The 16745-nt window shown below is 36.5% G+C and overlaps 1 protein-coding gene across 16 annotated transcripts in view; it reads left to right on the plus strand.

Annotated features, from left to right (window-relative positions):
* The window catches only part of MLLT10 (MLLT10 histone lysine methyltransferase DOT1L cofactor), a 230037-nt gene that overhangs the window by 152225 nt on the left and 61067 nt on the right, over positions 1–16745 (plus strand). For 11 of the 16 annotated variants that reach the window (XM_084868008.1, XM_084867998.1, XM_084867999.1 and 8 more), the window contains 3 exons: positions 2847–3416; positions 12975–13019; positions 13818–13850. The exons of 1 other annotated variant lie outside the window; for it this stretch is intronic. In XM_084868008.1, the coding sequence (XP_084724134.1) occupies positions 2847–3416; positions 12975–13019; positions 13818–13850 (648 nt within the window). The remainder of the gene's footprint in view (positions 1–2846; positions 3417–12974; positions 13020–13817; positions 13851–16745) is intronic. 4 more of the 16 variants (XM_084868004.1, XM_084868000.1, XM_084868005.1 and 1 more) reach the window with 4 other exon arrangements.

The following is a 16745-nucleotide window of genomic DNA, read 5'->3' on the forward strand; positions in this document are numbered from 1 at the left end:
AGTTAGAAACATCGATGTGAGAGAATCATCGAACAGCTGCCTCTTGCCTACTGGGGATGTGCCCGCAACCAAGGTACATACCCTTGACCGGAATTGAACCCAGGACCTTTCAGTCCACAGGCCGACGCTCTATCCACTGAGCCAAACTGGTTTCGGCTATAAATTGTTTTTTATTTACCTTTCCTAATTATACGCTAAAATAGTTAAGGTATATATTTTTAGTAAGTAAACAGCTGCTGGGTAATTTTTTAAGGGATCTAAATATTTCTTGGTAAATGGTAGTTGTTGATTGTGAAGGCATTTATTTTAAAGATTGATGTTTAAAGTAGAATTTTGCTCAGCCTATATATATCATTTGGTAAGGTTGCTATATTTACAGCATGCCCAGGTGAAAAATAATTTGTTGCCTAACTTAAATTTAAAATTAACTGGGCATGCTGTGTTTAACATGGCAACCCTCTTATGGAGAACAGAGTAAATCATCTAAACTTTAAAATACATTAGCCCTCTGTTCTAAGTGTTAACTTTGTATAATTTTTAGCATGAACATAACTTCTTTGAGAAATGTTAAGGCTGCTTAAGGTAATATATTAGTAAAGTATACCATAAATTGGCCCCCCTCGCCTCTGTTGTCCCCTAGGAGTAAGTGAGGAAGGGTGGGGCATAGTCCTTTTCTTTACTTCATTCAAGGTTTTGATAATAATAAAAATTGTATCTAAAATGTGCCAAAATATAATTTATGTATGTAGAGAGATTGCGTAGTCAGTGGACCTTATTAAAAACTATATATATTTTAAACTAATAGTTATTTTGAGCTTCAAGATCCTCAAGTCCCATATGTATATTTTTACCATACAATACAAAAAAATAGACAAATAGAAAAGAAATAAAATGCCAAATTTGTTGTTTTAATTTAATAAGTTTATATATTTTTTATTTTTATGCCACTGTGGAAAATAATTTAATTTTAATGTAACTTCAGTCACATTTTAAATGTGATAATAGCAGAAGTCAGTCACCTGCTCTCTACAATTAAGATTTTATTTTCCATTGTTAAAATCATATTGTTGAGTTATTAATGCATTTGAGGTACAATCCATTTAGAAAAGAAATCTCATTTTCTTAAGTTTCACAACATTGAGTCTTTTCCCACCTCTGTTAAGATATGGTAGTGAATATTTTATGTTTTTATATCTGAGGGAATAGGCTAAAAGAGTTTTAAGAGTTGAAATATAAAGGTAGGATATTTAGAATAATTGGTTTTAGTTTTTTCATTGCAATTAGTATGTGAATATTAGAAAACGTGCTTTTAAAGTATTGGGTATACTAAATATTTTAAAGTATTTGCTACATGTAGTAAGCTTTTAACACCAGCTGTAAAAACAAAATATGTGCTAAAAAAAGATAGATTAGGACAGATCAGAATGGATAATAAAAACTTCTTTATAGTTGCTAATTAATTAGCAAATCGAAGTTATCTTTAAATGATTGATGTAATGTAAATAGCTTCTTAATATGTATGCTCTTCTATATGGACATGCTTACCATAGGAAAATGCTTAACTTAGGAGCAAATACTTTTATAAATGCATAAAACAGATACTGTCTTGAAAGAGTTAAATTTTAAACTATTAATGTTCTTTGAAAATAAGCCATTTCAGAAGAGCTAAAATTTAAAAATCAAAACCTTGATACTTTAAAAACTTTTGTGTGTGAGAAAAAAATATCTGTAAATATTTTGGTGGATTTATGTGTGATTACTTATGAATGTGCTCTGCAATAAAATTTAACACTTAGCTTGGAATTTCCTTCTACTCTAATAAAACACTTTATTTTGAGCTTTTGTTTCTAAATCCATTAGTTAAAACATGATAGAGTTTAGTTTTATGAGACATATGTGGTCACAACTAAGTCTGCGTATTTTATTTGGCAAGTATGTTCAGTGACATGGGATGATGAATCAAACTGTTGTTTCATCCCAACCATATTATTTTTCTGCCAGGTTAATAAGAACTCGAGGCTCTTACAGCTCGTAATGATGTGTCATTACTAATGTTCTTTATCTAAAAGAGTATGGGAAGAATAAGCAGTTGTGAAAGAGATTCATGAGAGGAACTTTCCAATGACTTTACTTTCAGAAAAACAATAGCAGAATGTCAGTGGCTGGTTTCTTTTTTTTATGCAGCTCCATGGGAAGTGGACTGGGAGAATGTAAGGTATATAGATTAGGTTCTACATGATTATTATTGTTTGATTAAATCTGTGTTTTGGTGGCATAGCTTTAAATGACAACATTCACCAACATTATATAGAAGTTAAAACTTAGGACTTATAATCTAACAAATGTTTTTTTGGTTCTTGTATATTGGGAACATTTATAATCATATCTTTAGTAATTAAAAAAAAGAGGAGGTCCCTTTAGCTATTCAGAGTCCATTTGTAGGCTTATCAAAGTCTCATTCAGACTTTGGTATTCATCAGTTCTTCCTCAAGTGTACATATAGTTGGGGAAGAATTAAGGAATGCTGCCATGGTAAAAGGTGGGTTAAATAAAGCACAACTTATATCTTGGTAGTTGTATAAGTAATAGCTTATAATTCAATTTAATGACTTACAAAATGACAAGTATTTTTAAAGATAATTTTATAGATAAACTTGTTTTTAATAATAACCCTTTTAAAGGTCTACCTTTGTTACATAAGTGATGTCCTAAGTTGTTTTGTTTTTTCCCCCCACCCTCTCTTTTTGATGATTGTTTCATTTCTATTGCTTATGGGAACTTTTGCATCCAATTTTTTCTTTTCCTATCCCCCCCCCCTTTTTTTTTCTTTTTTTTTTTAACTACAGGTAGTTTTTCAGGAACTCCAGGCAGTGTAAAATCATCTTCGGGAAGTTCAGTACAGTCTCCCCAGGATTTCTTGAGCTTTACAGACTCAGATCTACGTAATGACAGTTATACTCACTCCCAACAGTCATCATCAACCAAAGATGTACATAAAGGAGAGTCTGGAAGCCAGGAAGGGGGGGTAAATAGTTTTAGTTCCATAATTGGTCTCCCTTCGACCTCAGCTGTTATTTCACAGCCTAAAAACTTTGAAAATTCACCTGGAGATTTGGGTAATTCCAGCCTTCCTACATCAGGATATAAGCGGGCTCAAACTTCTGGCATAGAAGAAGAAACTGTAAAGGAAAAGAAAAGAAAAGGAAATAAACAAAGTAAGCATGGGCCTGGTAGACCCAAAGGAAACAAAAATCAAGAGAATGTTTCTCATCTCTCAGTTTCTTCTGCTTCTCCAACATCATCTGTAGCATCAGCTGCAGGAAGTATAACAAGCTCTAGTCTTCAGAAATCTCCTACATTGCTCAGGAATGGAAGTTTACAAAGTCTTAGTGTTGGCTCATCTCCAGTTGGTTCAGGTAGGGATTTGCCCATTGTTTTTCTCCCTTACTTCCACCATCATCATTTCCCCATTATCCCAAAAAGTAAATTTATTTTTAACTATTGTCATGATAATACTTGAGTTGCTAAGTGACATTTGATTATCTCCATGAAAAAATATGTTATGATATTAGAAAGACAATTTGGTGTTTAGAAAAGACATTTTGGGGGGGGAGAGGGGGAAGAAAAAAGAAAAAAAAAGAAAAGACATTTGGCACTAATTTGACATTACTTAATTAAATATAGGCTAAATAGTTTATTGATCTTTTTTATGGAACACCTAGGATTTTCCATTTTTGTTTTTGCTTCACCTGCACAGTATTTTTAAAAAATGTATTTCTTTATTTTTAAAAAATATATATTTCATTGATTTTTTACAGAGAGTAAGAGAGAGGGATAGAGAGTTAGAAACATCGATGAGAGAGAATCATCGGCCAGCTGCCTCCTGCACACCCCCCACTGGGGATGTCCTTGCAACCAAGGTACATGCCGTTGACTGGAATCGAACCCAGGACCCTTGAGTCCGCAGGCCGATGCTCTATCCACTGAGCCAAACTGGTTTCGCCTGCACAGTATTTTTAAAAGCAACTCAGCTGGTGCAGCTCAGTTGGTTGAATATTGTTCCATGCACTCAAAGATCGTGGTTAAATTCCAGGTCAATGCACCTGTGGCTCAATCCTTGGGAGGGGTGGTGGTGCAGAAGGCTGCAGATCGATGTTTCTCTCTCACATCTCTCACGATGTTTCTCTCTCCCTTCTCAAATCAATGAAAAATTATTTTTAAAAGCCAACTCAGAATTTGCCTTTGAGGTGTGACAGTTTTTGCACTCTATTTTTGATTGGTATTTGCTTTTGAGCTTTCTCCAAATTTCAGTCTTCATTTTCTCAACAATTTCTCACACAAATTCTACTTGAATTGCTCCATCTGAAATACTTTTCAATCAGTGATAAATGATTTTATCTTATGGATTTTAACAAAGTATTTGGAGTGATTTATGTTCTTTTTGCTTTCCAGTATGTTTAACATTTTTGCCATTATCTTTATTATGGTATGAATGCATTTATATATGTTGTTATTCACACCATTGGGATGCTTCTTTAACAGTGTATTTATATTATGACTATTATTTTTAATTAAAAAACCTTTTAAGATTTATGTTTTCACACAAACTTTATACTTTAGATATTCGTTAAATGTCCACATTTATATTTTAAATTGTATCTTGAATTTCAGGTAAATGATTTTAAATGGTTGCTTATAAAGCTCATCCTTCTTTTGGTTTTAGATGTCTGTAGAAATAAAATTTTGGCTAAAATAAACTATTATGGATTTTTATCAGTTCTATTAGTTGACGAAGAGGATGATAGGAAATGGTATAGAAAAAACAATTTAATGAATGTTCATGCATATTTTATAAAGACAGAACATTGAATTTTGTAGTGCAGATAATTTCAGTAAGTAACCTTAAATATTCTAAGGAAGAAAAGAGCATGTTTAAAGGTTAAATATGAAAAAGAGTAATTATAACTAACTTTTGTTTTATGCCAGGGTCTGTTCAGTAGTTTATAATTATTATCTTGTATAATCCTCACAATAATTTTATGAAATGAAAACTATTAATGCCTCTGTTTTACAGCTGATAAAACCGAGGCTTAGACAGGCAAAATAAGTTGCTTAAGGTCACACACCAGGCTAGTTGTTTCTTATATCTAGCTAGCTTCAGTGCATGTGGTAGACTTGTTCGACAAGTGGTTTTTGTTTTGTTTTTTAGAAATGAGTGTAAAGTATGGAAGGATTGTTTGATTAGTAGCATTAGGGATAGTTTTAGACCAGGATTTCTCAATGTTGGCACTATTGCCATTTTGATCAGGATGATTTTTGTGGTGCAATATTATCCTGTGCATTGTAGGATATTTATTAGGATCCCTAGGTTTTACCCTCTAGATACCAATAGCACCCAAGAACCCCAACCCCAATCAAGAACTGTTTCTCCCCCTCCCTCCTGAAGGTAGAGAGCAAAGATCTCCCTTGGCTGAGAATCACTGTTTCATAGGGGTGTGGGAATATATAAATTGCTTGAGAAATAAGTTCATGAAAATATTTAAAGATATTGCACACTTGAATATACATTTATTTATGTAATATGAAACATATTTGACGTTTGAACCCAGGGTCTTAGCAATTAGCTTTAGTCTTTTGTCACAAAAAGTAAATTTAGATAAATTTACTCAGAAAAAGGTTGAATTCATATATTCATTTTTAGCTAGAGGCATAGTAATCAGATGAATAACTTAACTGAGAAAATTAAGCCTAAGCTTGCTTTTGTGAAAAGAGAACCTCACTGATTTTCTATATATAGAAATCATGCCTGATAATTAGTAAAATTCAGAAATTGCATTTAAATGCCATTTGAAATACATATCTTTCATGAAATTAAAATCATTTATTTATATGCCTGAAAATATTTTCCTACGTGTTACATATTTAGGGGAGATTTTAGGCATAGGAAATAGCATTCTTTACACAGTGATTACTTTCAGAGGGCAATGTTTGTGGTACATCTGTGGGAGAAAAATATGAATTTGTATTTCTTTTACCTCACCATCAGGTAAATGGAAATTTAGGTGGAAATTCCCATAAATATTACTTTCTGACAATAAATGACTTAAATTTAGACTTCCCAGGATTTTTTTCTTGAAAGTTGTGCTTAAAAACTTAAAACTTGTTCCTAAGTTGTTCCTTAAACTTATATGTCTTATTAGCAGCTAAGGCTATAAGATTCATTAAAGCTATTCAAGATAATATATTCTTTAATTTTATACATTTTAATAAAGTTTTAGGATTAGATTAGAGCACTCTCTTATTGATAAACTTAGTACTAAAATGTGTGTTCTTAATAGAAGAAGCTGGCTAAATGCCATGAATAGTTAGAAATTATGCCTTCTTGTTATAAATTAAGAATTCCTGACTGCTGTTGACACTTTAGTATATGTGTCTTAGTATATGACACTTTAGTATATTGTCTTAGGCACTTGACAAGCATCAAGTATTCTTAATCATATGTAAAAAGAAACAGACAGAATTCTCACAGCTCTAAGTCATAGACCTATACATTTTCCTTGATTTCAGACAGTTATAAAATTCAAGGGATGTTTTCTGATGAGAGTCTAAAACTACACTAGTATACATGACAATCATACTTTACGGAACAGGATCAGTGAGAGAATTTGAGCTAGTAATTTATCTTGCAACAGTAGTTGCAATTATGAAAATATTAATTTCTTTGGACTAATTTTAGATTCAAAAATCATTCATTCATTATAACAGCAGGAAACTTTCTATATAAATAAGTATGAAGGAGAAAGTTATACTGTGTACTATTTTGTTATCTAGAATTGTTTTTCATGGTCCCCTTTAAAAGAGATTTATTTTCTGTAATGACAAGTTTATAATTTAATAATAATGAAAGTGACCTTTGTAAGCACCTGTTGGCTATGGTGTTAGGCTATCATCCTATATAATAAAGAGGTAATATGCAAATTGACCATCACTCCAACACGCAAGATGGCTGCCCCAATGTGTTCAAAGATAGTCACCCCCATGTGGACACAAGATGGGGGTGACTGTCTTTGACCACATGGCCAGCAGGGGAGGACAGATGGAGTCGGGGGGAGGGACCAGGCCTGCAGGGAGGGCAGTTGGGGGCAGCCAGACCTGCAGGGGAGGCCAGTTAGGGGGGATGAGGCCTGCAGGGGAGGACAGTTGGGGGCCACCAGGCCTGTAGGGGAGGGCAGTTGGGGGGACCAGGCCTGTAGAAGAGAACAGTTGGGGGGACCAGGCCTTCAGGAGAGGGCAGTTGCGGGGGGGTGGGGGGTGGGGGGAGACCAGGCCTTCAGGAGAGGGCAGTTGAGGGGCAATCGGGCCAACAGGGGAGGGCAGTTGGGAGTGAGCAGGCTGGTAGGGGAAGATAGTTAGCGGTGACTGTGCCAGCAGGGGAGGGCAATTGGGGGCAACCAGGCCTGCAGGGGAGGTCAGTTCGGGGCAATTGGGCCAGTAGGAGAGCAGTTAGGCATTGACCAGGCTGGCAGGGGAGTGGGTAGGGGGTGATCAGGCTGGCAGTCAGAAGCGGTTAGGGGCAATCAGGCGCAGGCAGGCAGGCGAGTGGTTGGGAGCCTGTAGTCCTGGATTGTGTGAGGGCAGTCAGACATCCTTTGAGGGGTCCCAGATTGGAGAGGGTGCAGGCTGGGCTGCGGGACACACACACACACACACACACACACACCATGCATGAATTTCATGCACTGGACCTCTAGTATGCATTATAATCCTAGCTCCATGAGGTTAGGGGATGTGTTTGTTGTGTTTGCCACTGTCTGCTCACTGCAGTTGGGGGGAGTTTAATAAATGTTAAGCATCTTAAAAAAAAAAAAAAAAGAATACTACTGTAACTGTTGAGAATATATCAACAGTTAGCAATATTTTATTATTTTGTAATTGCCTTTCAAGTGTTTATAACCAGGTTGCAAGTGAAATTCATTATTTGTAAAGCTTTTCATGTAGTATTACAGGCCAGTTTAAGATATGCAATTAGGGTAGAGAAGATGGAATTTGGATTGTACTTCAGAGTAGGTAGAAAAAGAAGGCCAGCAATATCATCAAAAAAGAAAGTATAGGTATATTTGAAAGATAAACCTAATGGAAATGAGAAATGTGTGTTTGTGGGATGGAGGTAATATTAATTCAGTAGGTTAGAATGAATGGGTTTAGCCTGGCCAGTGTGGCTCAGTGGTTGAGCATAGACCCATGAACCAAGAGGTCACTGGTTGATTCCCAGATTGTGGGCTCTATCCACAGTAGGGGACGTGCAGGAGATAGCCAATCGATATTTCTTTCTATTCCTCTCCCTTCCTCTCTAAAATCAGTAAGAACTTAACTAAAGAAAGAAAGATAAAAAGAATGGGTTTATGGGAGAATTGAATGCCAGGCTGAAGAAATCAGGCTTAATAGGCTTAGTCTTTTTCCAGAATATACATCCTGATCTTAATTCTGGCAACTTACTATCAAAAGTATTTCATTAATGGGGAAAAAAGGTACTGCTTCTGTCAGATTATAATAATAGCAATCCTATATAATAAAAGTCTAATATGCAAATTGACTGAAAGCTGAATGACTGGTGGAATAACTGCTTGCTATGATGTACACTGACTGCCAGAGGGCAGACGCTCAATGCATGAGCTGCCCGCAGGTCCTAGGCCAACCAAGGTGGGTGCCAGTGGGGGCCCCATGATTGCTCTGGCGGTCGCCCTGCAGAGGGAGGCAACCAGTGGCAGCAGTGGGGGGCAGGGCCAGTGACCAGGCGGCGCCAGGCTGGCCAAGGTAGGTGCCAGTGGGGGGCCCTCCTGATTGCCCCGCTGGTCACCCCACAGATAGGCACTGATCGCCAGCCAGGCCTAGGGATCCTATCCATGCACGAATTTCATACATTGGGCCTCTAGTCTATAATAATAAAAACATAATATGCAAATTGACTGAACAGCAGAAAGACCAGCTGAATGACTTTCCAGATGACCACACTATGACACCCACTGGCACCAGGCAAGCCAAAGTGGGTGCGATGCATTTGGTCGGGGTCCTGGTCATTGCCCCATGATCTCCCTGTAAACTAGGGAGGCCCAGGCCACTGGCTAGTGGGGCCATCTATCAGTTGAGGGGGGGGGGGGGGGTGCTCCGTGATCGCCCCAAAGAGGGAGGCCCAGGCCTCCATCTGGCGGGCTGTGGTGGGTGAGTGGGGCCTCCCTCTGTGGGGCATGATCGATCGCATAATTGCGAGGGAGGCCCAGGCCACTGGCCGGCAGGATGATCAATCGGGGGCTCTATGATTGCCTCAAAGAGTGAGGCCCAAGCTGCCAACAGGTGGGTGGGGCCTCCCTCTGTGGGGTGTGATTGATTACCCCAAATAGGGAGGCCCAGGTTACCCTGTGGTGGCACTGTGGCGGGTGGGAGGGGCCTTCCTCTGGGTGGGGGAATCCATTGCAGTGCCCCAGCCAGGTGGGCAGGGCCTACCTCTTTGGGGCAATCCATTGCAGGTCCCCCAGACTGTGAGAGGGCATAAGCTGGGCTGAGGGAACCCCTTTCCCCCCAGTGCAGAATTTTGTGCACTAAGCCTCTAGTCCTATATAATAAAAGCCTACTATGCTAAGTGTCCAACTATTCAACCAGTCGCTATGAGGCGTACTGACCAAGGGGCAGACGCTCTGACCAGTAGGTTATCTTGCTGATGGAGTCCGGCCCATCGGGACTCAGCAAGATGGGCTGGGCCCATCCTGGAGCCCTCCCACGATCCCTTCCTGCCCTGATTGTGCACCAGTGGGGTGTTTTGGTCCGATCTCTACAGGCCAGGCTGAGGGACACCACCAGTGCACAAATCTGTGCACTGGGCCTCTAGTATCTTATATTTGAGAGCACCCAGCAGTTTCTAAAGAACTCTACCTCATTTGATACTTGGAACTGCCTTGTAAATAGGCAGAATAGTTACTACTGCTGATGTTATTTCTCCTGTTTCACCACAAAGGAAATATAAAGCAGAAGTAGAAATTAGATCCTTATAATGTGATTATCTTAAGACGTGTTCAAATTATAATAGAATATACATAGCAAGATATTTATTCTAGGAACCCCAGATCCAATCAGAATAGAAACCCAGAAGATATCTGTAATTTTCTTCTTATCTTATCAGGGGTTTTGAATTGTAAGATTTGTATTATAATAAATTAAAGCACATACTGATAAATGACTACTGTTTTGCAGTGACTTATACAAAATGGAAAATTAGTGTGGTGTTTTAAGAGATAACTTAAAATTTGTAAGTTTTGGTTTATAAACTACCTTAAGCTTTTGCTTGAATTCTTTCCTATAAATATTCTTTTGAAATCTCAGTAAGTAGACACTAAATCTTTTGAAATATTGCAAATTACTATATTATTTGAAAAAATAAAATAGTAAAAGAATAAAATTACTACAGCATCTGAAAGAGTTGACATGTTGTGTTTGTATTTTTCCTTTTTCTTATTTATCTCAACAACATTATGAGAGTTTATGATTTTCTAATTGTGAAAGCTAACATTTATTTATTGGAGTAACATCTGTTAGTAGTAACATTATATAAATTGTAGGTGTACAGCTTTATTATACAATACCTATATACTTCATTGTGTACTTACCCTCACAGAAAGTTAACTATTTTTTCTTCACAAAAATTAACATCTTGTTATTTTCTCTGAGGAAAATCTGGTATTCATTAAATGATAAGGAGTTGATGGTTTAACACAGGGGTCTTCAAACTACGGCCCGCGGGCCACATGCGGCCCGCAGAGGAGTCTGATCCGGCCCGCCAGGTTTTTTGGGCAGTGAGCACAGCCGAGGTGTTACAGTAGGAATTAGTAGTTCATATAGTCCGGCCCTCCAGCTCTCTGAGGGACCGTGATCTGGCCCCCACTTTAAAAAGCTTGAGGACCCCTGGTTTAACATGAACGTTTTTTCTTTTGCCTTAGTGTCTTTTGGCCTATATGGTTTCCTGTTTTTAAAAAAATATTAATTGCCTCTAGTTCTTTAATATAATGTCATACCTTTCTAAGTTAAGATACTTGAAATCTATTTCAGTGATGGAATTCTCTAGTGGTGATGTACGCTAAAAAGAATCTGGAAAGGCACTTTTTTGATTATGTTAAAATCTTAAAGATTTCACAGAGATGAGTTATTAATGCAAACATCACTTCTAGAGAAGTTTGTTCTGACTTATACTGAAGTATGAAGGTTAAGAAAGTTTGACTTGAGCCCATATAACTATGAAAGGGTTCTTGTTAAATATGTTCCTATTTATGTCATATCTACCTAGGTTATAAAATGAAACGGAGAAGTCATTCCCTGGTAAAATATTTTAATTAGGAATGGGCAGATTTTGTAAACAAACAGGGATACAAAAATACAAAATTGATCCAGTGAACTCGCAAGAGTAGAGTTACTAATACAGTATAGTAGACCAAGAAGTAGATACAATTATTGAGAATAATTCAAACCTATCTTAATGACTCAGGTTTGTGATTTCATATACTTTGATTATATTGGATCATAAATGAAAACCATATACGAAATTGGATGCTACTAAAACCAGGATATACTTTGGCCTTTGCTTTCTTGGAAAATTCCCTGATTTTGTTTTGTCTTCGTTGAGTTGCAAATTTGGACCTATAACCCGTCTTTCTACAAAAGTACTAGGTCAAAGGCCAGAATAGCTATATTTCATCCTCCCCCAATTGAGAAAGTTGTTTGGTTATTCTGAGTGTCCTTTGATTATTTTTCAGTACTATTCCAGTTACTATTTCTCTGTAATGTACCATGTCAGTCTCTTCTGTAAGCCTTCATTCCCTTTTTAAATCTCACTTGTATTGGATTTGTTAATGAAGCATTGAGGCATCAAATTCTCTTGATAGATCTCATTTTTTAGTGTTCCCTTGGTAGGACTTAAACTAAACTGGGCTAAATGTTTGATTTTGTTTTTTTTAAATAGAATTGGATATAAAGTTCTTTTAACATTACAGACATTGAGTGAGTGCTGGCTTGCTTTGTCTTGCTTTGTCTTATTTCAAGTTATTCAGTGTGCCCAAGATTAGGCTCGCCCTCGGAGTCACATATGCGGGTAGATATGTGAGTGATCGTTGCCTGCAAGGTTCTGTTGTACACATGGTTTCTAGAAGTCATGTTTTTGGTTTTGTAATATCCAGAGAATTTCCAGATATTGCTCCTTTAAAAGAATTTGGCCAACAGTGTTAGCCACAATGGAATACCAGCTGTTTCCAGGATTAGCAGGGTTTGTGAGTCAAAACCTTAGTCCTGGTTTTGTCAACTGTTTTGCCTTTCCAATGTCATGTAGAAATTATTTCCCATTTTCTGAGCAGCTTTGGTTTTAACAGTGTTGCCTCATGTCAACGTCTGCTTCTCATTTGGGTGGAGTAAAGGAATAAGAGTAATGGCTTACTCATTCATTAGCGTCATCAAAAATGAAAGGTTACAAGAAAGTGTAGTTTAATGAGTTTTATACTGTTCTGTAAATCATAATGGGTTTCTGGTCATATATAAACTAAATAATTTTCATACTTAAATTGTAATTTCTAATTGACCTCAGCATTCAAATGTTTTTTATAAACTTCACATTTAGTGAATTATATAAAACACATTAATTTATTACATTGCGTAACTACACTTTCTTTTAGTAGTGAATCCATTTATACTTAGACAGTTATTATGCAGATTCATTTGTAAGCCTTTATGTCTTTTCCTCATTCTTTGCCCATCCATGCACACACACATTTCCTTATGTCCCAATTACTAGATTACAATTTCTGTTCCCGTAGTTCTATTTGCCTTTCTCAGCTGGACTTTTAGGTGAATGTTTTCCTATTTTTCTGGCCTGTTTCTTTTTCTACTCTTGAATCACTGGCAACTTCTTTGCTGATTTCCTTTCTCCTCCCTCCCAACAGAAATTTCCATGCAGTATCGGCATGATGGAGCTTGTCCAACAACTAGTAAGTTGTCGAACTGGGTTGGTAGCCCAGGCTTTTTGACTCCTACTGTAGTGTTTTTTCGAGTGTGTTAATCTTTAAGTTTTAATTTTCAAAATTCAATTTGTTTTTAATTGAATAGATTTCTCATACAAACATGTCTTAATTACTGCTTTGTTTGATGTTCATTATCCATATTACAGTCAAATTGTGAACACATTTTAATTACTATTTGGCCCTTTAATATGGTGGTTTTGTTGCAGAATTGTGACTTCTGTCACCAATCTTGATGTTAATCTATTTTTCAGTATTTGTATATTGGCAGTCGATAGCTTTTTTGCTTAAACTGCTAAATTTGTTAAGACTATTATACGAAATTCCAAGATATGAGCATGTTTGATCAGGTTAGGTGATAAAATGATTTAAAAAAATATGATATTGTTAAAGGTGACCAAAGGTTGATTTAACTATATAGATTTGCATCTAGGTACTCAATTTTAACAAGAAAAACATAATTTGCTACTAAGTATCTTCTTAGAAGTGATTTTGCAAAACAAAAATAATTTTGCATATGTATTTTTTACTAAGGAAATGTGATAATAGTATATCTAACATTTAAATTTAGTAGATGTAATAAATCGACAAATCTAATATTTAGAACTTTATACCATGTAAAAATTGAGCTTGCAGTTTTAATAATTCAAACGATACATGATCGACTTACCTAGATTTTATTAATACCAATTCAGTCTATGCCTATGTATTTCTTTTGTGTGTTTGAGAATGATCTTAACCTGAAGTCCTTTTTTCCTTACTTAAAAGCTTTCTCAGAGTTGCTGAATGCAATACACAATGGTAAGTTGTATTAGAATCTTCTCTGGTGGTTCATTTATCACAAAGGTTGCCTTTTACAGAGAATTTGATTGAAAGCTTGCATGTTCTATTGATGAGATGAAATCTGGCTCCGCAGTGAGTCAATTGTTCAGCACCTTAGTGAAAACTTTTTGTAGACTGCCTATCGGAGGAAAACAGGTCAATGTAGTTCATCAGTTTGGCTTTTATTGTCTCTTTGTGAGGCAGAATGTAATAGTGTTGTTCTAACCTTATGAAAGTCTTGTCTTTTCTATTTTTGCAAACAGTTTTTGTAGTTCTTTTGAGTTTTCTCTTGTCAGCACAGTTAGTAACTGGTACCTGCACAAGGAATTTACTGCTTCTTCCACATCTTCAAAGGAAAAATTTGTTTTAGGATTTTAAATTAATGTAAGGAATATTTTTTTTTTTTTTATAATTTAACCCTATATTCCATATAATGAATAAAGGAAGATAGCTTTCTAAATTGTGTCTCGTTTGGAACAAGGTTTTCTAAAGGAAATTACATCTGTAGATTTGGGTCCTAAAATTAGGACATAAGGCAAATGCTGCTAACAGTGTTCACTTTTTATTTTTTATTGATTTTTTTTACAGAGATGAAGGGAGAGGGATAGAGAGTTAGAAACATTGATGAGAGAGAATCATTGATCAGCTGCCTTCTTGCACACCCCCTACTGAGAATGTGCCCACAACCAAGGTACATGCCCTTGACCAGAATTGAACCTGGGACCTTTCAGTCCACAGGCCAATGCTCTATCCACTGAGCCAAACCGGTTTCGGCACAGTGTTCACTTCTGCATTGTAATTATAATGAAAGTCAATTTTGCAAAAAATATTTGTTTAGTTTTCAGTAACCTTTTATAATTCTTTTATGTTCAAAAAAACTTTTTGTTAATCTAATGTCATCCTTATTGATTTTCTTTTTCAGTTTTCAACTGACACAACTTATTTGTTCAAAACTGTATATGATTCTAAGTATTTTTCCAACATGTTTTCATTAACTTTATGAAATTTTGCACATTTATCTAATGTAGCTTAATTTCCAGTCAATTTGCATTATATGTCCGGTGTTTACAAATCTGTAGCCAATACAATAATGGCATGATGAACAGGCATAAATACTCAAGTTGATTTGAAGGTGGGGTGGTTGGAACATGGTTTTGTAAGTGACATTTTATTAATGCATACATTTATTTATAACTTGCTTCCCTATGTAACCTGGAACTGAAGAGTCTTAGATAATAAATATTCCAGATAAAAAGGAACTCTTGGACATTTGGTATTTAGCAGAAAAGGGATTGAAAGTATTTTTGAGAAAAAACTATACATATTATCCATTCTTTGATAGGGAAGTATAAAAAAAAGAAGAGGTTTAACTTCTTTTTTGCTTCAATTTGCATAGGTAAATTTAGACTTGCTCTTTAATTTTGGAATATTAGAATTTGGAGGCATGCAAGAAGTTTGAAAAGAGTATACTTGGGGTAAAAAAAGAAAGTAGATATCATATCATACCATGGGGAGCTGTTGTGAATAAACCACCACCTAAATCTTTTGCCTTTATTAACTAACAAAGTATTGGGGTGTATTAATTTATTGGGACATTTGTCATGCTCTCTGTATGGATGAATGAAATTAATGTCATGGAGTTAATAAAATGAACACAGGGTTTAAAACTTTTTTTCTGTTTTACAAGATTATGTTTGACAGACTTTCTAATAGTGTAGTTAGAATTTGTGTAATATTAATCACATCATATAGAGAAACAAAATAAGTAATGGACTTAATATTTTTCTTACATGTTTTATAGAAGTTTGTACCTATTGCCCTTCTTTATCCATTTCACCTTCCCCCCAATTCTCTCCCCAAGACAACCACATCTGTTCTCTATATCTATTAGTTCTTTTTTTTAAGAGATTCAACATATAAGTGAGATCATATAATATTTATTTTTTTCTTTCTGACTTAGCTTACTTAGCATTTAGCCCTCAAAGTTCATCCGTATTATCACAAATGGCAAGATTTAGTTCTTTTTTATGGCTGAATAATATTTTAGTGTTGGTGTGCACATGTGTGTATATTTTCTTTATCCATTTAACCATGAATGGACATTTAGATTGTTCCCATGTCTTGGCTGTTGTAAATAATGCTGCAGTGAACATGGGGTGGATATACAATCATCCCTTAGTATACACATGGGATTGGTTCCAGGATACTTACTAGGATACCACAATCTGTGGATGTTCAAGTCCCTTATCTAAAATGGCATAGTATTTGTGTGTGACCTACATAAATATTCCCATATACATTAAACTAGAGGCCTGGTGCAGGAATTAGTCCTTCAGCCTGGCCAATGATCAGGGCCCATCAGAGCTGTCTCTCCATTCCTGATAGGGGCTGATTGGGGCCAGTTGGGGGGAGGGGCCATGTGAGGTTGGCTGTGGGAGCACACTGCCACTCAGGGGGAAGCTCCTGTGTTTGAGAATCTGCCCCTTGGTGGGCAGTGCGCATCATAGAGACCAGTTGTTAGTGAAGGAGCAAAGGATTTTCAGAATCCACCAGAGGCTTGCCCCCCAGTGACAGCAACCGGTACCCCACCTTGGTCTGGTGCCCCCACTCACCTGCTCCACCATCCCACTGTGGCCGATGCCCTCCATGGTCCACGTGTGCCCCCCTGGTGGTCAGTGCACATATGCCATGGCAATCAGTTGTTTGGTGGTACTGCCGTTCGGTCTATTTGCATATTATGGTTTTATATATTTTGATTAGCTTTCTTTTGGTTTTTGTCCGGTATACCTAGAGTTGATCAAGTGCCCCAAGTCAGTATCTCAGAAATGATGATAGGGAATATGTCATTTAGTTATTTATGATAAAAACTAGAGG

Source organism: Pipistrellus hanaki, assembly GCF_964339955.1.
Source record: "Pipistrellus hanaki genome assembly, chromosome: 1".
In the NCBI taxonomy this organism is placed as follows: domain Eukaryota; kingdom Metazoa; phylum Chordata; class Mammalia; order Chiroptera; family Vespertilionidae; genus Pipistrellus; species Pipistrellus hanaki.